The sequence below is a fragment of the Engraulis encrasicolus genome, chromosome 3 (assembly GCF_034702125.1).
Source record: "Engraulis encrasicolus isolate BLACKSEA-1 chromosome 3, IST_EnEncr_1.0, whole genome shotgun sequence".
Taxonomy (NCBI): domain Eukaryota; kingdom Metazoa; phylum Chordata; class Actinopteri; order Clupeiformes; family Engraulidae; genus Engraulis; species Engraulis encrasicolus.
In genome coordinates, this window is record NC_085859.1 from 7,632,271 (window position 1) to 7,658,973 (window position 26,703).

General features: G+C 42.8%; 1 protein-coding gene and 1 long non-coding RNA gene across 2 annotated transcripts in view; one reads left to right on the top strand and one right to left on the bottom strand.

The window, feature by feature from the left end:
• pptc7a (protein phosphatase targeting COQ7 a) overlaps window positions 1-25,039 on the bottom strand; it is a 58,153-nt gene extending 33,114 nt beyond the window's left edge. Inside the window, exon 1 of the mRNA XM_063194704.1 lies at window positions 24,411-25,039. Coding sequence (XP_063050774.1) covers window positions 24,411-24,612 — 202 coding nt within the window. The 5' untranslated portion in view covers window positions 24,613-25,039. The remainder of the gene's footprint in view (window positions 1-24,410) is intronic.
• On the top strand, window positions 10,045-13,758 carry LOC134445652 (uncharacterized). The gene is made up of 4 exons (XR_010034317.1): window positions 10,045-10,332; window positions 11,366-11,506; window positions 12,604-12,699; window positions 13,619-13,758. It is a non-coding gene; the product is annotated as an uncharacterized LOC134445652 (long non-coding RNA).
• Window positions 25,040-26,703: the final 1,664 nt, after the last annotated feature.

Genomic DNA, 26,703 nt, shown 5'->3' on the forward strand with positions numbered 1-26,703 from the left:
ATAACTAACTGGAATGGACCAAACATTCGAGTGTTGTGTTGAGAAGTGAAGAATGGACCAAGTATTCTAGTTTCCCCTACAGAATGGTCCAAGTATTCTAGTTTTCCCCTACAGCAGGGCTATTCAAATGGCGGCCCTGGGGCCAGATGCGGCCCTTGGACAGCAAGGTTCTGGCCCCCCACAAGCCCCTTCAAATGCAGAATCGTTTTTTGGAATTTAGAGATAAAAGTATGGGCTCCGTTATCATGCTGAAAAGGGACACGGGACGTTAAAATGCAGGAAATTACATCTAAGAAATGCAACATTTTCTGGGGGAGGACCCCCAGACCCTCCACTTCAATGAAGTCTTCCATATTTTTTTCATTGATAGTCGGCAAGCATAATGGTATACGTATAGTTTGGCCCTTTTACTGGGAGGAATTTGAAATAATGGCCCTCGTTGAAATATAATTGAATACCCCTGCCCTACAGAATGGACCAAGGTTTCTAGTGTAACACTGATCAGTGTAAAATGGACCAAGCACTCCAGTGAAGTGACAGTGACAGGCATTTCTTTCCAGACGTGAAGCCTTCCAGTGGTCAGTCATTGTGGAACTTGTTTATTTACATTCAGCGAATCAACATGAGGGGGAGACAACAACAAGGGAACAGCTCGGAACAGTGACAGTCTGGAAGATGATAAGTGGAGTGTGTGTGTGTGTGTGTGTGTGTGTGTATGAGAGAGAGAGAGAGAGAGAGAGAGAGAGAGAGAGAGAGAGAGAGAGAGAGAGAGAGTGAGTGAGTGAGTGAGTGTGAGAGAGAGAGAGAGAGAGAGAGAGAGAGAGAGAGAGAGTGAGAGAGAGAGAGAGAGAGAGAGCGAGCGAGCGAGTGATCAAGCGAGCGAGAGAGAAAGAGTGAGTGAGTGAGAGATAGAGTGAATGAGTGAGAGAAAGAAAGAGAGTGAGTGAGTGAGTGAGTGAGTGAGTGAGTGAGTGAGTGAGTCAGTGAGTGAGTGAGAGAGAGAAAGAGTGACCCTCACACAGAGACAGAGACAGTGTGTGTGTTATGTAACGTTGTTGTTTCATGAGTAATACGTTTGACCCCCATGTCAAGCACATCTGCAGGAGACGGACTTGTATGTCTGTGTACGTGTGTTTGTACGTGTGTGTGTACGTGTGTGTGTGTGTGTGTGTGTGTGTGTGTGTGTGTGTGTGTGTGTGTGTGTGTGTGTGTGTGTGTGTGATGTCAGTGTCTTAGAGCCAGTCTTGCAGCTGGCCTGCTCCCTTTGGGTTGGGAAGGAACAATGAGTACTGTCACCATACACACACACACACACACACACACACACACACACACACACACACACACACACACAAACAGGAAATTACAGGGCGAGACAAACAGTGACGGTCTAGCAGCAGAGAGAGAGTCTGTGTTAGCATTTAGCATTTAGCATTTAGTAAAACAGACATTCTAGGAGTATCTTATCCAGTCTCTGATTAAAACATTTGCGTATAAGACCAATCAGAGGATGACAAAATTAAAATCACACCATTTTCACATTGAGCCTATACAATAAGCCTATTATAAGCCTATACATAACTTTATAACTGCAGTTATATAAATATTGATTAATATTCCCAGTGCATCATTTATCATGAACAAAAGAACCGTAGAGAACCGAAAACCGTGACATTGACACCGCGATATGAACCGAACCGTGAATTTTGTGAACCGTACCACCCCTAGTGTGTGCGTGTGTGTGTGTGTGTGTGTGTGTGTGTGTGTGTGTGTGTGTGTGTGTGTAAGAGAGAGTGTGTGATCGTATGTGCGCACTCGTGCGAGAGAGTGTGTGTGAGCGAGAGAGCGTGTGTACGTGTGTGTGTGTACGTGTGTGTGTGTGTGAGTGTGTGTGTGTGTACGTGTGTGTGTGTGTGAGTGTATGTGCGTGCGTACATATGTACTTGTGTGTAGTTCACTTAAGGGACACCAGACACTCTGTGTCTATTTCTGATGCTTCAGACTGTCGCGAGGCGAGCGGGCGGCCCTCTAAAAATCTCTCTATCTCTCTCTTTCTCTCTCTCTCTCTCTCTCTCTCTCTATCTCTCTCTTTCTCTCTCTCTCTCTCTCTCTCTCTCTAAGAAGCCTTGGCCTTCTAAGGACTCATGCAGACGGGCAAGTATGGGACGGAGGCCAAGCTTGTCCAAATGTGTCTGTGCTCAGTCCAAAACGGCCAGAAACCATGAATACAGACTATTCCTTTCTCACCAAAACGTGTGGTGTCAGCACTAGTGCTGTAACGATATTGTATCGAACCGAGAAATCGTGATACACAAATTCACGATACTGTATCGTGATACAAGGAGGCAGTATACTGATACGCCCTTCCAAAGTTTTATTACCCATTTAGTCCAGAAAACAACCTTATGATTTGATGTGATAGTGTTTCCATACTTCAGTGGAGATATATTTCAGAAATCATGGGGTGTATCAAACCGTAGATTAAAAATCGTGATACAAACCGAATCGTGACTTGAGTGTATCGGTACAGCCCTAGTCAGCGCGGCACAAGGACGGGAGCGCGAGCAGGAGCCTGGACAAGTGTGCGCCGCCGAACCGCATCATCATAGCTAATTTGCATAATATTTGCTCAAGTCCAACTACAAACTGTCGCTCAAGTCGCTCGAATCGCCTCTAGTCGTGTGACACTCACCAACATCCTGGAATCTAACTAGGGCGGCACTTCACTGCTTCTCATAAAATTCAAAAGACTAAATAAAATATAGCCTAAACTACAGCAACCATGTGTGTACGTGTAAAAAAGTGTGTGTGTATGTGTGTGTGTGTGTGTGTGTGTATCTAAACTACAGCAACCATGTGTGTACGTGTAAAAAAAGTGTGTGTGTATGTGTGTGTGTGTGTGTGTGTGTGTGTATGTATGTGTGTGTGTGTGTGTTGCCGAAAGCAATGTCAAGGCCAGCCCAACACTCGGACTGTCAAGGCCTCTGGTAGTTCACTCCTCCTGTGCCAGGTGCATACAAGAAAAGGTGTGTACCTTCAGCTGAACCAGAACACCACTAGACATGGGAAGACAGAGTGTGTGTGTGTGTGTGTGTGAGTGAGTGAGTGAGTGAGTGAGTGAGTGAGTGCTTGTGTGTGTTATCAGGGATCGCTACATGGGTGTCAGTCATCTGTGTCTCTCTCTCTCTCTCTCTCTCTCTCTCTCTCTCTCTCTCTCTCTCTCTCTCTCTCTCTCTCTCTCTCTCTCTCTCTCTCTCTCTCTCTCTCTCTCTCTCTCTCTCTCTCTCTCTCTCTCTCTCTCTCTAATTTCCACCTCTCTCTCTCTCTTTCATTCATTACTCCCCTGCCTCTCTCGTTACTCTCTCCTTCTACCCTCCTCTCTTTACACCCTGCTAGGAGGTCAATGCACGGTCAACCCAACCCTGCCCTGTCTGCATGACTGTGCACCTTACTCAGGAAACACACCCTTGAGGAACCACACACACACACACACACACACACACACACACACACACACACACACACACACACACACACACACACACACACACACACACACATCACTTCAGTACCACCACACAGCACAGGCCTGCTGTTGTTCTGCCAGGTCTATACAGGAAGCCCCCGTCTAATACATCACTCATCCCCTCTTTCCATCCCTCTTTCCTCTTACATCCCTCTTTCCTCTTACATCCCTCTTTCCTCTTACATCCCTCTTTACTCTCACCATCCCTCTTTACTCTCACCATCCCTCTTTACTCTCACCATCCCTCTTTACTCTCACCATCCCTCTTTCCTCTTTCATCCCTCTTTCCTCTCACCATCCCTCTATACTCTTTCATCCCTCTTTCCTCTCACCATCCCTCTTCCCTCTCCCATCCCTCTTTCCTCTCCCATCCCTCTTTCCTCTCACCATCCCTCTTTCCTCATCCCTCTATACTCCCACCATCTCTCCTACCTTTCGTCTTTCCCTCCTCTCCTCTATCCCTCTATCCCACTACACGCCCCTCTTTCCTCTTACATCCCTCTTTCCTCTCACATCATCCCTCTTTCCTATTGCATTCATCTATACTCTCATCCCTCTTTCCTCTATACTCCCATCATCCGTCTTTCCTCTTCCCTCTACACTCCCACCAGCCCTCCTACCTTCTGTCTTTCCCTCTTTCCTCCCCCATCCCTCTATCCCACTACACATCCCTCTTTCCTCTTACATCCCTCCCATCATCCCTCTTTCATTAATCTATACTCTCTCATCCCTCTTTCCTCTACATCTTTACTCCCATCATCCCTCTCTCATCCCTCTTTCCTCTTGCATTCATCTATACTCTCTCTCATCCCTCTTTCCTCTACCTCTATACTCCCACCATCCCTCCTACCTTCTGTCTTTCCCTCCTATATCCCTCTATCCCACTACACATCCCTCTGTCTTCTTCTCATCATCTCTCTTTCCTCTTATATCCCTCTATACTCCCATCATCTCTCCTACCTTCTGTTGTCTTTCTCTCCAGTATCCCTCTACACATCCCTCTTTCCCTCCATCTTCCTCATCATCCCTCTCTCATCCCTCTTTCCTCTTGCATTCATCTATACTCTCTCATCCCTCTTTCCTCTATACTCCCACCATTCCTCCTACCTTCTGTCTTTCCCTCCTATATCCCTCTATCCCACTACACATCCCTCTATCTTCTTCCCATCATCTCTCTTTCCTCTTATATCCCTCTATACTCCCATCATCCCTCGTTCCTCTTATATCCCTCTATACTCCCACCATCCCTCTTTCCTCATCCCTCTATACCAGTGTTTCCCAACCAGGGGTACGTGTACCACTAGGGGTACGCGAGCACACCTCAGGGAGTACGCGGAAAAATACAATAATTGCAAATATATTGAGTGTAGTCACATTGGGATAGAGGAACAGAGCATGTGTGAGGGTGAGGGGGTACTCATCAGATGACAAAATGGCTTAGGGGGTACACAGGACAAAAAAGGCTGGGAAACACTGGTCTATACTCCTATCATCTCTCCTACCTTTCGTCTTTCCCTCCAGTATCCCTCTACACATCCCTCTTTCCCTCCATCTTCCCATCATCCCTCTCTATCCTTGTGCCATCTTTCTTTCTCCCTCTGTTTCTAGTCTCTTTGTCTTATATTCTTCTTCAAATCCCTCTTTCCCTCATTTCTCTCTCTCTCTCTCCAATCTTCTTTTTCCCCTCCTCCCCACTCCCATCCCTTTCTTTTCTCCTCTTTCTTTCTCTTGTCTCCCTCTCTTCTTCCCCCTCTCCCAGTAGTGCCAATTCCTATTTCCCCTTCCAGCCCTCTTCCCCTCTTCCCCCATCCCTCTTCCTCTCCTTTCTACATCCCCCCTTTCCTCCTCCACCTCTCTTCCTCTCCTTTCTACATCCCCCCTTTCCTCCTCCACCTCTCTTCCTCTCCTTTCTACATCCCCCTTTCCTCCTCCACCTCTCTTCCTCTCCTTTCTACATCCCCCTTTCCTCCACCACCTCTCTTCCTCTCCTTTCTACATCCCCCTTTCCTCCACCACCTCTCTTCCTCCACTCACTCTCATCCATCTTTCCCTCCATTCCTCTTTCCATCCTTCAACCCTCCATTCCTTTCCTTCTCCTCTCCTCTCCCTTCCACCCTTCTCTCTTCCATTCCTTACTCTATGCTCTCTCTCGTCTCCACTCCTCTCATCCATCTTTCCCTCCATTCATATTCCTTACCCTCTCCCTCTTTATCTCTCTTCTGACCCTTTACTATACTTCCTTCATCCCTCTCTCCCAGCACTGTTAATAGTGCCAGCTTTCTCTTCTTCCATTTCCCAACTTTCATCCTCCATCCCTCTTTTCATCTTTCCCTTTCTTTCTTCCCTCCATCCCTCTCCTTCTCTTCTCTTCTCTCCCTCCTCCATCTCTCTCTCTCTCCCAGGGGAGTTTCTCTCTGCTCCCCCTCTCCTCTCCACTCCTCCTCAACATCTCTCTCTCTCCCTCCACCTCTCTCATCCATCGTTCCCTCTACCATCTCTCCATATCACTTCCTCTCTTTTATTCTGCTCCTTCTCTTCTCTCCCTCCTTCATCTCTCTATCTCTCTATCTCTCTCTCTATCATGGGAGTTACTCTCTGCTCCCCCTCTCCTCTCTGCTCCCCCTCTCCACTCCTCAACAGCTCCCTCTTTCCCTCCACACCTCTCATCCTCCGTTCACTCTTCCATCCCTCTATTTCTCTTCCCCTCTTTTTCATCCCTCTCCCTCCTTCATCTCTCTCCCTACCATGGGAGTTATTCTCTGCTCCCCCTCTCCTCTCCACTCCTCTTCTCCTCCTCCACAGTTCTCTCTCTCCCATTAGTAGAGTGTGTTCTCCATGAAAGGCAATCCCAGTCAGCCATTCCCACCACAACACACCACAATACACACACCCTTTCCCACCACAACACACCACAATACAGACACACACACACCCTTTCCCAAAACAACACACACGCAAGCACAAGTTCCCACCATCACACAACAGTATGACCATACAAGGACACCCCCCTTCACTGCTTACACACACACACACACACACACACACACACACACACACACACACACACACACACACACACACACACACACACACACACACACACACACTTAACTCACACACACACACACACTAAACTCACACACTGTCCTCTGGCCTGCACAGATCTGCCTCTTCACTGGCTCAAACTCCACTAGAGTGGAGGAGCGTGGAATCCACACACACAAACACACAGACACAGACACACACAAGCTACACATACACACACAAGCTACACACACACACACACACACACACACACACACACACACACACACACACACACACACACACACACACACACAAACACACACACACACACACAAACACACACACAAACACACAGACACAGACACACGGTGTATTCCCATGTTATGAAGCCTCCAGGCCAGGGCTCCTTCTCAGGCTGGCATCAACATTAGCTCACCTCCTCTGACCCCTATGAACTCTCTGCTCTCCTCTCCTCTACTGTGTGCGTGCAGCTTGTGTGTGTGTGTGTGTGTGTGTGTGTGTGTGTGTGTGTGTGTGTGTGTGTGTGTGTGTGCTCTCCTCTCCTCTCCTGTGTGTGTGTGTGTGTGTGTGTGTGTGTGTGTGTGTGTGTGTGTGTGTGTGTGTGTGTGTGTGTGTGTGTGTGTGTGTGTGTGTGTGAACTCTGCTCTCCTCTCTTCTACTGTGTGTGTGCAGCTTGTGTGTGTGTGTGTGTGTGTGTGTGTGTGCGTGCGTGCGTGTGTGTGTGTGAACCCTCTGCCCTCTTCTCTTCTACTGTGTGTGTCTGCAGCTTGTGTGTGTCTCACTCTCCACATTATGAGATCAGACAAAAAGCGTTTGCTAAATGCATTGTAATGAAAGGTAATGCAACACCATAGGGTCTCAATGCAACACGCCCAAATAGGACATCAAAAGTGAAAGTGAGTGAAAGTGAAAGCCCATTGGGAATATCCAACTCCCATTGTCATTGTGACACAGCACTCCACAGCACACAAGTGAACACTGCACACAACGAAATTGCATTTTATGCCTCACCCGTGCAAGGGGGCAGCCCTCAGTGGCGCCCCATGGGGAGCAGTGCGGTGGGACGGTACCATGCTCAGGGTACCTCAGTCTTGGAGGAGGATGGGGCAGAGCACTGGTTGATTACTCCCCCCACCAACCTGGCGGGTCGTGAGTCGAACCGTCAACCTCTGGGATGCAAGTCTGACGCCCTGACCGCTCACCCATGACTGCCCCAGTGGTGCAAGCAAGAGCTCATAATCTCAGGCTCTCGGAACAGGTATTCTGTGGTGTAGGACGGTAGCCACGCGCGCCATCCTACGTACTTCCGCCAAGACACTTGACTCCGCACTACGTCTGGTACCTGTCTTCTGTGGAGCGATTTTGAGCGGTAGGATTTGGCCGGTGTTCTGACAAACGGTCCCACATTGTAATGTTATCCTACGGTAGGATGTTCTGTCAGACATGTCTGTTAAACGCTCCTACATCGCCATAGATAGACGTCAGACATGTTTGTTCAACAACTTATAGTTAAATCCTGTTTATTCCGAAAATGTCCTTTCAGCTTCCTGCAATCGCGTCAGATCAAACAAAGTCCAGACCATGAATACAAAATGGAAATGGTAGTATTATGGGATGGTCATAACCAGGCTAGTAGGACTGGGCCATATGATGACATATCTATTGTGGTAGGAAAGTGTCTATTCTGCCTCTTCCCTCTACTCTACTCTACTGTTTCTACTGTGATAAACTCACTCCATTACAACCAACACAATTTAAGCTTAGTATAATGTAATAACATTTTGAGTTGTCACTATGCATGCTCTAAGTTCATATAACTGTAAAAAGAAGAATACAAATTTCATTTTAAATAAATGTGGCTTTGTGACCAGACACAATAAAGAGAATATCTGAAAACATACGCAATTGCAGTATATTGGGAGGATATATTGTTATACAATATATTTTCCCCACATCACCCAGCACCATTGGGAAGTTTGCCAGCAAAAGAGACAACGTGATGGGACTGCCATCATTGGACAGGCAGTTTGTGCAGAAATATGATATGAAATCCCTACCGAACATATCTATTGTCTGGTATTTAAAGCAAGTTCAGAAATCACAGAAATCACACATTCATTCGCAACACAAAATCTTCATCTTTTCAGGGGACCTAGTTTGGGTTTGTTGTTTCTTGTTAAGATGCAGAGTGTCAGTAATGACCGTCTTGTTGGGGGAAAGCCTGGTGTAAAGAACACCTTACGTGACCTTACCTGACCCTAAATGAAGCAACAGGAAGCCGATTTGCTCAGACAATGCCGCATTGTTTCAGCTCAGAAAGAAAAGCTTCATGAGAAGTGGTTGACTTGAAAACCACAGCGTTACAAAACAAGTAAACTTCCCTTCATAACAAAACAACACTACCCTACTCTACTAATGGAGGTCTATAGCCACGTTTCCATAGTAACAACACCTACTCTACTCTACAAATATAGGCCTATAGCCACGTTTCCATAGTAACAACACTACTCTACTCTATTAATGTAGGTCTATAACCACGTTTCCATTGTAACAACACTACCCTCACTAATGTAGGTCTATAACCACGTTTCCATTGTAACAACACTACCCTCACTAATGTAGGTCTTATAAACTTCCATTCATAACAAAACAACACGACCCTACTCTACTAATGTAGGCCTATAACCAAGTTTCCATTGTAACAACACTAATGTAGGTCTTATAACCTTCTCTCATAACAAAAGACTAGCCCTACTCTTCTAATGGAGGCCTATAACCTCCCCTTATAACAAAACAACACCAACCCCTAGTCTCCTCATATAGGCCTATAATCTTCCCTTATAACAAAACAACACCAACCCCTAGTCTACTCATATAGGCCTATAACCTTCCCTCAACACTACCCTACTCTACTAATGTAGGCCTCAGTGTTTCCCCCAGAAAATTGGTTAGTCAAGGTGGTGAGGCTTCGATGTCACGCGGGGGGAGGTGTTGGCGGGGTTTGATGTCACGCACGGCACGAATACTGTTTCGGGGGTTTGGGGGGGGGGGGGGGGAATAATAACAAAGCTGTGTAGAACTGGAAAATATGTATTTATTGACCTGCCATATCAAAACTATTTACAGAAGCTGAAAAGAAAAATGTAACAAAAAGTGCAGTGCAGGTTGTTTACATTAACGAAAAAGAGAAACCAAATGGAGTGCAAAATTGACTGGCTACCTATGACTACCTATGGCACATTTTGCAAGTCTTGTCCTTGCAGGCCATCCTTCTCGGTTTTTCAAAAAAGAGTTCCAGTGCCCTGTTGTAATTAAACTGCCCTACTGGTGGCCCATTTATGCTAATTCTTGGGTTGCTGCTGACGTCATAGTGCTGCCCCCTGGTGGTGATCTACCGCTGCTGGTGGACAACCTGGGCTTGGAGCTGTCATGACCCAGAAGTTCCGGGCTACCCAGAAGTTCCGGGCGAATTCCAAATCAGCTGTTGGTGGCGTTGCTATAGTGATTACTGCAGCTCGCGTCAGAACAGAAGAACAGAAGAACCAGAGCTTGGCTCGCGGATGCTATCAGAAGCGTTATCATTTACCTCGCATTTGAAAACCCATATTTTCTGCATGAAAACATTTTGTTATAATGTATTTTTAGTTTTATTACATAACCAGCCTATTATTAAGGCGATACTCATTTAGGTAACTGCTGGTGCCGTGGTGTGGGAAATGATGCTTGAGGAGAAGTATAAAATGGTCTGCCGTTAACAAGTGAGTACATTTCTGCTTTCTTTTACTGAATATCGTATTAGACTTGATTAGATGTCGAATTTGGGCAAGATGGGGCTAGACTTGTGTTGTGGTATCCTAGTTCTCTACTTCTCAATGCTTATTTTGGCCAGGACATGACTATTTTATCATAAGAATCACGTTAGCAAGCTAGGTGGCATGACGGCAGGATTTAGCAAACTACCACACACCGATGCACTTTTAGCCTACATTGGTGCCATTGTAGAGATCTCGAATTAACTTATTCTACATGCAATGTTTCAATGAATGCACAATTTGTTCGTGCCTAATCCATGCATGCTGCGTGTCTGAAAAGAGGTAAACAAAATCGCTAAGGTCCGTTTCCTAGCACTAAGCTAAAAGTGGGGTCAAAGTGAATTGTGGGCTTCCTTCAATTATCCGTGAAATTATTAGCATACTACGGTCCTGTTAGTGTTTGTAATGCATGCTTCAACCTTACGTTTTGCTTAGTGCTGTGTTCATTTTGCAGGTAGGATAGGTTGCATGGTATTGAAAGAGGGGGTTCACCACGTAGGCAAGCTTTCAGAGCACATTTCTGATTAAGTCTGGTCAAACAATAATTTCGCCACAAGTTCTCATCACAACCACACCTTACTCTCTCTCTCTCTCTCTCTCTCACACACACACACACACACACACACACACACACACACACACACACACACACACACACACACACACAGAGAGAGAGAGAGAGAGAGAGAGAGAGAGAGAGAGAGAGAGAGAGAGAGGAGAGAGAGAGAGAGAGAGAGGAGAGAGAGAGAGGAGAGAGAGAGAGAGAGGAGAGAGAGAGAGAGAGAGAGAGAGAGAGAGAGAGAGAGAGAGAGAGAGAGAGATCTGACTGTGAATATGTATGGTGAATAGTGCAATGATGTGTGTAATGTCTGTGTTTTTCTGTATTCATGTACTGTACATGTATGCTACTGGACATCTTAATTTCCCTCTGGATTAATAAATGTTTCTCTTCTACTCTACTCTTGTTGTTTTCTCCTAGTTCTAGATGATGATGACACCTAGCCGGAGAAGCCAGACCATTCATTACGAAGTAATTAAAGCAGTCTGGTAAAAACCAGGCCAGATGAAAGCACCCGATACAGACGAGGACTGCAGTTGACGTGAGACCGAAGGCTGAAAGGTTTCAAATTGTCACACATTCTCTCAAGCTATGTAGGCAAAACTGTAGGTTCCTGTTTTGCTGTTGATGCTTTTTGTTGTTGTTGATTTTAATGTTGAGCATTAGTTTTCCCTCAAAAGATTTCACAGCAGTGCTAAAAATGGTGCTTCAGACATGTCAAGCAATAACATATGTCCATACGATAAGTTAACTACTACTGAACATCTATGAAGACTGTGACCACTGTCCACTATTACTGAGATATTACCACTACTCCATTTTATTATTATTATTATTATTATTATTTTAATAAATATTTTTAGGGGCTATATATGTGCAATTAATGAAGATTGGCCAACAGGCTGGTCCACTTGAGCCATGAAACTTCCAACACTAACAGTGACAGGTGTCTCAGATATTTTGTCCAACCCCTGTAGATACAAGACATAAACAAAGACCTAATACACATAATTGCACATTGCAGTAAACGTATAGCAAAATCTGAGTATTATGCCGTATTGGTACAGTGTTATGATATTCTGGTGAGTAATCCGTGCCAGAACTGATAACAGTAGGCTTATCATCCCAGTTTTCTCAAATGAAGCACAAGACCCTCGACTATAAAGCTACATAGGATACCTGTTTTGAAAGCCCTTGTTCTAGCTCAGAGGTTGGATGTTTCTTTTAGTTGATTACAATGTGTGTGGATACATTAGAAGGGTTTTACTGTTCAAACACACACTCTCTAATGGGTCAGAGTGGCTTGTAAGTTTTCAACCAGCCTAGATACCCTCGATGATTGTGCGTTTAGATGTTTCCCAATAAAGTTGAAGTTAAGTTGAGTTCAGAACCACACATTAACCTTTTGTTGCTGAAAGTGTCCAGTAGATGGCGTTGACGCACCATAAATAACCAAGAAAACTATACTGAGAGTGACACAAAATGAATCAATAGACTAGAAAGTGTCAACACAGTATCCAAGTACTTAGGCCATAGCAATGACTCCAGGGGAGCTGCAGAATTATTTGCCTGGTAAATGGTATGCAAATGACATACCATTATTTTTTTATTCCAGTTCTAATCAATGAAGTGCACTCATGTTCTTTGTCTGTCTTCAGTTGCTGTCTTCAGTGGACAAGCCAGATGTGGCACGGCGCCCCTGCACTGTGGAGGTCACACACAGCCAACGGAACCACATGACCAACATGGAAGAGGTCAGTGTGCAGCCCTGCCTGTCTAAATATATTCAGATAATTAATACACCATCCCCAATACCATTTAACCCTTGTAAGGTGTTCAGGTCTTTTAGACCCATACCTACATATCTACATCTACATATACATACTGTATACATATACATACATATACAGTTATAATGGCCATGTGTCTGTTATTATGGAAACATACACCATGTTTAACTGTGGAAACTGTATTACCAAGGTTTAAGGCCTGTCCCTTTCTTCACCTAGCAGAAGCAGCATTCATGTGTCCCAGCTGGTCCAACTAAATATCATCAGACCAAAGCAGAGACTTCAAAAACTCATTTTTGAATTTCAAACGTTCACAGGCAAAGCTCAATTGGACTCTCATATTCACCGGCTTTAGTAAAGGGGTCTTCTGTGATGATGGCCCCAAAGCCCAATATGATGACGAGCCCTTTTGTTCTTATCATATTTGCCCCCCTTTTCTGTTTAAAATCATAACAATATAAACATACAAATTCAACTTATTGGAGATTATCTCCATAGAGTATTTGTTTCTAGATAAAAGAAACTTGTTGATGATGGTCATTCTCAGTGATAAATCAAGCGGTTAAGTATTGAACACTCCTGCATTTACCTATGACGGAGGTCAACTCGCACCTGTTCACCCCCCTCAGGGATCGAACGTGCGACCTCGTCAACTACAACGGTCCGGCAATGGGAGACACAATACGATACCGCTGGGCCAAGAGACTAGTCTTTTGGCCCAACGGCACAGAGACTGTATGAGGCTATCGGAGGGAGGTTTACACCTGCACCTTGAGGCTATGCGTAGATCGTTGAACTGTACAAATCAAGAGATATGTCTAATTTCAGGAGGGGGGGTAATAGTATTGTCCTTAATGTATGTCTGCTTTTTCCTATGTTACAGACATTGCCAAATAGATGGACCTGCGCCTAGATGTCATCATACAGCAGCAGTTGCTCATCCTGGACCAGCTTCCAAAAGTTGTTTTTACCTGAATGATGTGATATTTGAACTTGTGTTATTAAAAATCAATTTGCTTTTTACGAGTTTGTGTTCATAGGTGAGGGTGGGGTCAGGTGATGTTGAAAGTGTTGTTCAATAGTGTTAACAATCATTTGGGGTAGCAACCTATAATTGGTGTACAACATGCATGACATATTACATTACATGACACTTAGCTGACGCTTTTATCCAAAGCGACTTATACTTACAGGGTAGGCTATTGGTTACAGTCACTCAAGCTATGTGGGTTTAATTTCCAAAACACCCATGGAGGGAGGTGTACAGTTAAGAAAGGTAAGGGTGGGTTTCGGACCCGCAATCCTTAAGACCATTTGCCTAAACATTAGGGGTCTATATAGGAGAGATGCGGCCAGTTCGGTCATTTTGTTTTTACCTTTCAGAATGGCTCATTTAGATGTCCTGCTGGTAGCCTAATATTTGCTGCACTAGTATGCTACAGATGTCAGCTCAATCTGTTAAACAAAAAATGATTTCGTAGCATAATCCTTAGGACTGAAGTGGACTTAACCTAATGATTCAGATACTTATATAATTTAATTTTGCTGCCAGGACCTATGGCAAAATGAGTCTTCTGCTTAACTACTGTAGTGAGATCATGTTGTTGGCCGACTTGTTTTCACTCTGGTATTAAAGAACAAAAGTTAATGGGGAGGGGGGCAACCGAATGCTTCACAACTCTTGTAACATTGTACTGACATCACATTAGTGTTAGAGCTATCACATGTTAGATTTGTAATGCATTACTGCCCAACACAACTTGGAAAGCCTTCATTTTGACCCAAGTAGGCCTACTTTTCTCAATTTGGAACCTGGCCTGATTAGGCCTACTGAGTTTAAAATAATAATAATAATAATAATAATAATAATAATAATAATAATAATAATAATAATAATAAAACTATCTACCTATCTAACAACTATCTTGGATTAATATATTGGATGATTGTTGGTGTCAAGAGATAGATTTTATGGAGGACGATATTCAAGAAAAAGAAACATTATGTCGAGAGGAGATATTAACTTTTACTGAACATATTTTAAGTGAAGTACTTTTTATTTTTACTTGAGCAGGATTTAGAGAAAGATACTTTTACTTGAGTATACATTTTCTGTACTCTTTACACCTGCAGACAGCCTGACGTTACAAAAAAATATAAGCGTTTGATCGTCGCTATGACGACGAGGGAAGACTGCGCAATGGAATCAGCGCTAGTACAATGTGCGTGTTATCCTCCAATAATATAAACTCATCCCTTTGGTTGCTGAAATAGATGTTTGTTTAACCCTTTAACGCATAACATGGGTCTAAATAGACCCGGCTGAGTTTAAAATTTCTATATCTTTGTAAGAATACAATTTTCTTACTCAGCACTCCATGAATTCCTCAATTGACTTGTTTTTGTCCCTTAGATGACTTAATTTATTCTTATGCATCATAACTTTTTGCGTGAAAAAACTTTTTTGGTTACTACCCCTTTAACGCATAACATGGGTCTAAATAGACCCGCATTCATTTCCTATGTAATTTCATCACAAGCTTAATGTCTCTTAGCCATATTGAAAAAGGATTTTGATTCTTTTACTAAAAGTCCATCTTTTTATCATTTATGGAGTATTAACTCCCAACATCAATACTTCTTTTAAATACTTGATGATTATTCTTTGATATAGAAGTCATTTTATATAACTATATGATATTTAGACACATGGGTCTAAATAGACCCGCATTCATTTCCTATGTTATTTCATCACAAGCTTAATGTCTCTAGCCATATTGAGAAAGGATTTTGATTCTTTTACTAAAAAATCAACTTTTTGTCATTTATGGAGTATTAACTACCAACATTAATACTTAATTCAAATACTTTATGGTTATTCTTTGAAATAGACATCTTTTTATACAATTATATGATATTTACACACATGGGTCAAAAATGATCCGCATTAATTTTTTATATACAGAATTATCAGGCAAACATGTTTTTTGACCATATTGTCTTTTTTATGCTTATTTTCCAACAGGAATCTATATGAACTTGAAAACCTATCAGATTTAAGCATTCCAGGCCATGCATATTTGTATAAAAATATGGGGCTGTGGTCGAAGGTGCCCAACACCTTATATCAGGTGTGCATAATTATTAGGCAACTTTGTTGTCTTCTTGGAAAATGGGCCACAAAATAGATCTAACAAACTCTGAAAAGTCGATTAACAATTTTGAAGTCTTCTAGAGGGATGTGGCTGTCGTGAAATTGGCAAGACGTTGGTCACTTTGCCACAGAATTATGAAATGCATCATTACAAAGTCATAAGTCTCGTAAGAAATGTCACAGCCAAAAATTGAGAAGAATTTAAAGTGGAGCTACAAAAAAGTATTACCCTGCATTCCTATAATATTACACAACAGAAACCTACACTGAGTGTCCAGAAGAACAGGGCATTGAGCACTCAGAGATATGGCCAAGGTAAGAAGGGATGACACTAGACAAGTTAATTAAGTCAAGACTGGGTCAAAAATACCTGGGGACAGAGTTTTCAAAGTTAGACCTATATGGACTTGGGAAAGTGACTCTTGACAGACAGGGTGGATGAGCCTATGGCTGGATCATTGAGAGGAAGACATTTGCATCTTTTGAAGACCATGGTATTTATGCTGTACTTTGCTGGCATTTGAGTGGAACTCAGGAACTCATGTAAGTGTGCACATTGCTGATCTAGCCATACACTCATCTACCTGGTCCATTAACAGTCATCTTCACTAGCTCATAAAACCATTGAAAAAAACTCTCTTAAGACATTTCTTGACCCAGTCTTGACTTAAGTTTCTTGTTGAGTGGTCTTCAGGTTTCTGCCTGTTTTACCTTGGCCATGTCTCTGAGTGCTGAATACAATGTTCTTGTGGACACTCAATGTAGGTTTCAGTTCTGGAATATAACATCACTGCAGGTAATACTTTTGTGGTAGTTTCATCTTCAATTCTTCTAAATCTGGTAGTGACTTGCTTAGGTCATGTGACACTGATGGCTTTGTAACAGTGCTTTAGACGGATGTGACCAATATTTCAAGACAGCCACACCCCTCTGGAAGACATCAAAATTGTTTATAGTATTTTTGGAGTTTGTTAGATGTCTTTTGTGGCATATTTTCCCATAGGAAAGCAAAGTTGCCTAATAATTATGCACATTAATTATGCCCTGATATAGGCTATTGGGCTCCTCCGATCACACCGTCTCTTATTACACAAATATGCATGACTTCGAATGCTTAAATCCAATAGGTCAGCAGTGGTCAACAGTGGTCAAAAACAGTTTTTTTTCCTGACTGGAATCCTTTTAAATATATTTTAGTTCCTTAATGTGAAACACTTCAGACTTAGGCTATGTCTGCAATAATGGGGGAAATTATGTGTGTGTTTATTTATATAAGATACAAAAAATAACACCCATTTTGTGCATTACAAACAGCCTAAATCACAACTTTTAATCCATTAGCTATTAAAATACATTAGTTGTGGAAGTTATTATAGTGAAAGATTTAGACTTCCATCAGAAATGAATGCGGGCCATTTTCGGTCCACGTCTAGAAATTAGTGATTTAATTCCAAATTCATGTTTATTTGTAAAATAAAAATATAAGAACATTTTAAAAAATACTTTTTTGAATTAAGGACCACCTATGTAATTACTTTTAGAAGAATTATGGGATAAAATGTATTGGTTTTAGAAGTTGTGTGAGAGAATACATGATTAATGCTCAGAAATACATTGGAAATGAATGCGGGTCTATTTAGACCCATGTTATGCGTTAGTGTGAGTCCAATGGCTTATGCATTAAAGGGTTAAGTGGTATAAACATCTTTTCTGGTCACGTTTGCTGCCCTGCGTCTGAATCGCGTGGACCTGCCCTTTGTTGCAGTGACAACATTCTATAAAGCGACTAGATTCTACAAGGGTCGGAGGAGGCATTGTTGCGTCGAATGGAATTCGCCCGGAACTTCTGGGCAGCCCGGAACTTCTGGGTCATGACAACGCCATTGAAACCCATTCAAAACTTCATTTTTTCGATCTGACACAGAATATTTTTAATTATACCTAAAGACACACCATTGGACTTGTTTAAAAGCTGAGAACCTCAGCTTTCCATAACTGAAAGCGGTATTTTCCTAGCATCTACCAATCCGAAGGTAGCCCACTTTAAGTGCGGAATTACTTTTCTAAAGATAGCGTTTTGTTTCCTTGGAAACGGACGCGGTTTATGTGTTACGCATACGCTATTTGACTCGGTTTTGCACTATTATGGATGAATTTCTAATCTTGACATGTTAATGGACAATCTATGCGAATTTCATAATGTGTTTTTATGTGATATGGGAGTAAATGTGTTTACATCCCGTCTGGGATTTGTTAAACTAGCTGGCCCGCTAGTTAGCTAGCAAGTGCTAGGTCTCTACACTACATCATGTCAAAAGTGGAAAGATTTGCCGACACTCAAGGCTGTGGATATACAGTGTTACCAACTCTCACGCATCTGCCGTGACACTCACTCTTTCAGACTTAGTGTCACGTTCTCACACTTAACAAAGAATTCTCACGCTAGATATTTTTTTCTTTCTGTGTTGATTTTTTTCACTGTCGTTCTATAATTTCCGAATGCTTAAACTCATGATTGGACTACAGCAGAGTGTCTAAGCCCTCTCTGATTGTTGATTAGGAGAAACGGCTGGTCATTGTCAGTCTGTCAAGGCGAAATCTGATTGGTAACCCATCATTAGATTCATTGTAACAATACATGGCGCGTGCCATTCGATTCAAGTGAGCGCGGCCAGTTCAGTCTGAGTGGATGGACAGAATTTGACACTTCTGAGGAGCCGCGAAATCAGTAGGTCAACTTCAACGTTTGTCATCATTATAGTTGAACAAATAACTACATAATAGACGCCACCAGAGAGGAATTGGTTGTGATGATTCATTTTGAGACGCTAGTTCGAGAAACCAAAGCGAATGTGTGTTGTTCAGTCAGTAGATGCGCTCCCTTGCTAAACTAGTTAGCAATTTAGTAGCTAGTTGGTTACCTACTACTTGCACAGTGCAAGTTGCACTGCGACAAGGAAAGTTGCTAACAAACTGCCGAGTGTACCAGAACGGACTGTTAAAAGCAAAAGGGGAGGCGGGGGGTTCAGCTCTTCCTGGCAATATATAGTTTGTATGTCCGAATAACGAAGTGGGATTAATTCATAATCGTGTAAGTAATTCACTACTTTATTCTGTCCTGGACCACCAATACGTTGTTGTCAAAGCCAAATAGCTAACTAACACAAGACGGAGGCTGACTAGCTAGCCAGCCATTCTGCGGTGATGTGATGCCTTTGTAAAACTCGTATGAATCGGTGTGTGGTTAGTGGTATTATAATTTATTCCGGGCAAAACATAACATATTACAGTGGAATCCGCTTATAGTGGTCACGTTTGTCCGAGCCAATTTGAACACTAAGCGATTGATTACTAAAACCGAATTTGTATTATTTCACCCCTTTTTATGTCTATACCTGTCTGGCAAAAATGAGCGCTAAGAAAGACGAGGCTTGCATTTCAAAGCATAGACCACGCACGGGTCGACATCTCTTATGATGTCAAATAAGTTTGTAAAGTTCCCATTCAACAAACGTTTTCTGGCGAGTTTCTGCACAGTGTGATTCAGGTTATGCATGCAAAACGCCGCAAGACTGCGCACTTAAAATTGCCACGCCGATAAATAACACACTGTTGCATAGCCTGCTGTACAGTAGTAGCCTACAACGTGTTTTTTTTTGGACACCGTTTAAAAAAAGCCACGCAAAGAACTGGTTGGAATTGGGAAAGTCGCGCTGGGCTTGCTGGCATAGGAGAGATGAGAAGGGCGAGGGGGAGTGGGAGGGACTCGTGGGGAGACGCAGCATCTGTTGCAGTTTAAACACAAGGTAGCCTGAGGAATGCCAAGCTTCGCCAAAACATCTCGTTGGCTCGTTTTTGGTAAATTTTCATACGTTTCGAAGAGCCTTTGTTTTTCATTCCCAGAATAAGAGAGACATGATTCACGTGCTTGCTGCCCGGTGTTAACTCGTTAGGCTACATTGGCTAGCGAGACAGAAGCATGTGTACACAGCCTCATCACCAGAGAGTTTCTATGTAAACAGGTTGCGTCCCCACTCAGTCGAGCCATGCCTGCAGTTCACTGGGGTGCTGTCGGGAGAGCGCAGCCCATTCACTGTATGGAGTTTGCACTCCTCGGTTGGCGCCCCTAGAGTAGGCTACAGTAGGCTACCACCCGGAAAAGTGGCGAGTTGAGTCTCGCGCAATACACTTACCTAACCTATCTGGCATATACAGAAGCAGACGTCGGGAAAGGAATCGCGGGAGTAAAAAATGAAATGGCTACACTGAGTTTTTCAATACTTTTTGCACATGTTTACATTCATAAAAGGATGTAGGTTATGAATGAGATGTGGATTTAGGATTTTACATGTCTAACTAGTCACCCTAAAATCGACTAGAATGGAAGAAATTGCATTTAAGAAATGCACAAAATTCTAGAGGAAGGCCCCACACTCTACACTATTGCATATTCATAAAATGTATAGGCCTACATGTGTCTACATCATATCTACACAGATATATATTTATCTGTACTGTGGAACAACTTCTGAGATGTGTGTCGTGAACCTAGGGTGGCCAGACGTCCGTCTTTAGGCCGGACCGTCCGTCTTTTCAATGCCTTGTCCGGCGCCTGGCACAGCATCAAGCCGGACGCCTAATTGATTAAAATGCATGAAATTGCATCTAAGAAATACAATTTTTGACCCCCAGACCCCCCGCCCAAAAATATTTGCCGACCCGCTGAAATCTCACTCCAAGGTTTTTGGAAAAGTTGGCAACCCTGGGATATAATGAACTGGTTCTGTGAATGTTCTCAGAATGTTTTGCTTTGACAAATTGCTGATATTATAGCATTACATCCAAATCCTGGTGTTTCTTTGTTTATGCTTGGGCCATTGAGACAGATCGATTCTAATATCTATTACCAGAGAGTTTATTTCTGCTATTACTTACTTGCTAGCTAACTAGCGAACTAGCTAACAAATCCCAGACGGGCGTACTGTTAACACATTTTACTCCCATGTTACATAAAAACGCATTTTGAAACTCGCACAGATTGTCCATTAGAATGTCAAGATTAGAAATTCATCCATAATAATGCAAACCCGAGTCAAATAGCGTATGCGTAACACATAAACCGCGTCCGTTTCCAAGGAAACAAAACGCTATCTTTAGAAAAGTAATTCTGCACTTAAAGTAGGCTACCTTCGGATTGGTAGATGCTAGGAAAATACCGTTTTCAGGTATGGAAAGCTGAGGTTCTCAGCTTTTAAACAAGACCCATGGTGTGTCTTAAGGTCTAATTAAAAATATTCTGTCGAACATCGAACAAATGTACTTTTGAATGGGTTTCAATGGCTCCAAGCCAGGGTTGTCCACCATTTCAAATTCGCGCGCTCCAGTGAAGGGGCATTCTGACGTTTCAAAATATGGCCTCGAGGATGGACACACATGGCGTAGTAATAAATCCGACCACTAGGTGTCACCATTTAGTCCAACCGATGTTGTCCTAGTGCCTGCGCTTGAACATGCATTACAACTTTTTTTTTTTTACAAGTTTTTTTTTTTTTTGCCCTCGGACGCATTTTTTTTTTTTTTTTTTAGGGAACGTAGCCAAGGCGGGGGTGGGGTTTAGTCAAGGCGGCCGCCTTGATAAGAAAGCGCTGGGGGAAAGCCTGGCCTATACGCTATTGTACACAGTAGAACTACAGTACATAAACACTACAGTACACACACACACACACACACACACACACACACACACACACACACACACACACACACACACACACACACACACACACACACACACACACACACACACACACACACACACACATTTGACTTGTGAATGGTGAAGGTGAATCAATCTCATCTGATCTCATTTAGAAGGGAAAGCGATCCAAATAGATCAGGGCAGGCTCAGAAAAAAGGAAAAAACCGAAGCGCTGCGTGGATCCAGATCTTTTGACACGAGTGCTCTAACAGTGTGTGGATAAAGTTGACATAAAAAAAAATGAAGAGCAGGAAACTGTGGCACTCCGTTTTCTTATTTTTTAATAGTACAAAGGCAAATAGATCAGGGCAGGCTTTCACCAGAGATTCTTTAAAGGATAGTTCCGGCGTAAAATGAAAGTTTCACCATCGCTTTCCCATGCCACATAATGTATCTAATGATGAACCATTCTGGGCAATGCTGCACCGTTATGGAGTTAGCTAATTTTAAGCTTTTTGGCGAAAAACGCAGCCAATGCATCACGGCGGGGCCAATTATAGGCCTATTATTTTCTGGATGTTTCCCCGCTATAAACAACTTCAAAAACGCTACACACTTTATCACAAAGGTCTCGTCAATCAAACCGAGGCACAGAGAAGATCATCAGGCCAGTGTTTTCAGAGGTGTCTCACTGTTGCAACTCTCTGACCCGGATGCAGGCTACTTAATCAGGTGGCTAGGTAGGCTAAACATGGTCCGCGGTTCTTACACCGGCTGCGACCGTAAAATGAAAAGCTGGAACCCTGACCGTTTTCACCGACTGCCACTGTCTAAACCAGCCATATTACGGGAATGGCTACTGGCATTAGAAGTGGACGAAACTGACAAAAACCCTGAGTGCTACTACTGCTTTCACTGTGATGATGATGATGACTGGACAATATTTTCACCTCTTCTTCATTTCATTCCATTCCATTCCATTCCATTCCACTTAGCTGATGCTTTTTTTAATCCAAAGCAACTCACAGTCATTTGTTTTTAAGTGCTGCAGGTTATTGGTTACAGTCCCTGGAGCAGTGTGGGGTTTGGTGTCTTGCTCAAGGACACCTCAGCCATGGAGGGAGATAGGCAGTGAAAGGTTTCTCCTTAACTCTCTCTTTTTCTCCCTCTCACTGTCTCCTTAACTCTCTCTTTCTCCCTCTCACTTTCTCCTTAACTCTTTCTCTGTCTGTCTGTCCAACGCTCTCCTCAACGTGGTTCTCTGATATAGGCCTGAGGGCCCCTCTCCACTTTCTCCTTAACTGTCTGTCTGTCTGTCTGTCTGTCTGTCATCTCTCCATCATCTCTCCTCTGCTCTGGTCGTCATAAGCAGTGCTGTGATATATAATCCAATCATCCACTTACTGCTATTTCTGATGCCCCCCTTCGCCTCACGATAACGGTTAACGCCATGTGACGTGTTTGTAACACTACAGCAATGCTATCATTAGCCAATACACCCATCATCGGTACATGTGTGATACAGATTGTATGATTTGTGCATCCACACATGCACAAGACTCTCACAGAAGGCATCAAAACTATGAATGAACCATTTCTCTATGTACAACAGCCTGCTAATGCCAGACTGCTACAAAATCTTATGGTACAATATATTTTGGTACAAAGCGCTATTAAAAATAATAATAAAAAATAAATGTAAATACCGGTTTGTTTGACAACACAGCATGTCACGTGTTGGAGCCGGTTGGATAAGAACGTGACCACGCCCACTTGAACAAAACGTCACCATTGTTTTGTTTGCCAACTCGTGCAGATTAAATATTGTGTCTGTGGGCTTCTCCTCAGAAATGATCGAGACCTTGCGGCATTATTAAAATGTCAAATCACACCTTGTCACGTTTGGATAATTATATTGGCGAAACATGCGTGTTTTCAATCAGCAAAGCCGAGCAAAAGACAGCTGGTCCTTTGACCAGCTCGGCTAGCTTGCTAGGCTAGCACCGTCTCGTCCAAAGCCACGCTTTGGTGGTTAGCGTTGACAGAAGGGCAAGTGCCAGCATTGGGTCATCAAACTAAGGACAGTGGCACCCAATGCAACGATACAAGTCCTTAACGTAACCATAAATGCGCCCATTTGACACACGGCGTCTGAACTTGGCAGGATTTGGTGCAAGCAGATGCCAACCAAACTCTCCATTGCCATTACCTAGAAATACACATGGAGTTCTAAGTAGGCTGGCTAGTACATTCGGTATCCTATTCACACACTAACGAGAGACTGTCACTCAAATTCATATCAACTTTGGTTTGTTAGTGTGATATATAGTCACTGGACATGTATATTTCAAAGCCAATGCTCATCGGCAAAAGAAATAGAAACACGGCCATCAACAGGAAAATGCAGCTTACTTGCCTACAGACAAAATAATCGTGTGCTTAGCTTGCCATTCAAGGACCCACTTTCTTCGGCCTAACACTTTGTTCTTTGACCACAGTCAGAAACTGCCGAGGACTGAGTTCGTCATGTTACAGTTTGAAATACTGTTACAAACACAAGCCACACCAGCCTGCCTTGAACTTGAACGATAGCCCTTCAATACAGGATGCGTCTGCTGCTACGACCACAGTGCTACCCCACTTAGTTGAACGTTATCTAATGCCAAAAAGGCAGATTTCTAACGCTGCTACACCCGACTGCAACGCCGGATCACTTCTTTCATCAACTGCAATGCATTGCCTAACCTTGTGAGGCTGCCAAACAAACACCACACATTCTTCAAAGTCTTCTTTCGTTTGATGTTCCGTTGTTAGACAACTTACCTAATACATCTGCAGATTTGTGTCGCGCTATGAAGCAGGCGTCGTCTCCATAGCACATGCCTTTCTTGAGGATGCCCTTGCGAAAATCCTTCCCGAACCCGAAGCTGGCCGTGACAAGACTGTAATCGCGGCTATCGGTTTGGGAGAGACCGCCGATGACAGCCCTGGCGACCAGTCTACCGTACGAGATTACGGAAAACATCACCCGGGTCGGGACAACCTTATACAGTTCCTGCCGCCCCTAGCTAACCCACCACGGGGCTGGCTAGTGGAGAGAGCACCGCTGCAGGGTCGCTACGCTAGCTACTTCCCAGATAGGTGTCGGCTAGCGTGTTATAACACAGCTAGCCAGCCAGCAGACAAGACACTCAAAACATCCGAGTCTTGCGAGATTGTTTCCACAGACGAGGACTTTCTTTCGCTGGAATACCACAGACAGTGTCACAGAGATACAGTTACGCCTGAACAGAAGTTTCCAGCCTGTCAGTAGCTTTCACTCCCCGACCCAGCAATCCGGACAGAGCAGGTTCGCTGTGCATATATCCATGGTGCTCTGGTTGTACAACCGCTTGTCTGCATCAAGTCGCACACTAGAAAGCACACACACTGCGATAGGGGGTCAGACAGAGCAGTCTTGTGACTGTTTGACGTCACGACGTATTACGCAATTCTAAATGGGCTGCCCTAGTAAGACTACTATTTCACCATTCTAAAAGATGATGTCTTTGTCCTTTATATTATATTATATTATATTATATTATATTATATTATATTATATTATATTATATTATATTATACGAAAAGTCTTTCTAACAATTTTATGACACAATATACGAAGGTCCTAAAAAGTCTTACAATTGCATCATGATCAGCCAACCAAGGAGAGTCCCTGTCTGCCTCACCTCTCTGTTAATGTAGGCTGTTTGTCTGTGTGTTTTTCTTTCTGTGACTGCACTTGACTGCATGCAGGACGTCTTATAATACGAGAGTTGGAGGGTCAGGTAACCTGGGAATGGAAATGCAGACTCTCCAAGACTGAGTCTGGCAGCCAGCCAGCCCTGGTATTGCCCGGTACTCCTCTTTTTGTAAAGCGGTGAAGAAGTATACATTGTACTTTACCGCCATCTGGTGGTGTAAGTGTATACTGCAGCAGATGCGAATATCAGCAATGAAGTTGTAGGCCTACGTGATGAGGAATTAACTACTCTGGTTGAAGTGTGACTAAAGGCCAAAAAGAAACTGAAGTACCCCATTTGATATCAATGAAAAACATTAATAATTAGATAATAATAATAATAATAATAATAATAATAATAATAATAATAATATTCATTGACTGAAGAACAAAACAATTTAAAAGGGACACTGTGTGAGCTTTTTAGTTGTTTATTTCCAGAATTCATGCTGCCCATTCACTAATGTTACCTTTTTCATGAATACTTACCACCAGCATCAAATTCTAAGTATTCATTATGACTGGAAAAATAGCACTTTTCATACATGAAAAGGGGGATCTTCTCCATGGTCCGCCATTTTGAATTTCCAAAAATAGCCATTTTTAGCTGCAAAAATGACTGTACTTGGAACATACTAGAAAATATTTGTTTATTACTCAGTAAACTTTCATTTGAAGATCAAATTTGGCAATAGGCAGAACAGTTTCAATGAGCAGCATAGTTGCAGTTCCTTTTTTGACCATTTCCTGCACAGTGTACCTTTAATGTCATCTTAAATGTGTATACACAAACATGCCTTTATCATGGTTACCATTGGAACACACACCAGAGGTGGAAAGTAACTAATTACTTTACTCGCGTTACTGTAATTGAGTAGCTTTTTTGTGTACTTGTACTTTTTAAACTACTTTTTAATATTTGTAATTTTACTTAAGTGCATTTTCTTTCGAGTAATGTACTTCGGTACATTTTACAGCACAAGCGTTACTGAGTTAAAAAAAAAAAAAAAAAAAACCTCTAAAACAATTCTAGCCTAGTTTATAAAGAGTTGGCGCGTGCGACCTGTCTCTCACTCAAACGATGATGGCTGACATGGAAGCTGACGATGGAGATTCACTTAACTCAAAGGAGATCCACATTAGCTGTTCTTCCTCTAACCCAGTGCACCCCTTGCACATCTAGAGGCAGAGAAAACGCTGATTGTTAAAAAGTAACTTTTTACTTTTACTCAAAGTACATTTTAAATGATTTACTTTTTACTCGTACTTGAGTAGGCCTAGATTTTTTTGACAGGTAAATTTACTCGTACTTGAGTACATTTTCAACAGAGTAACAGT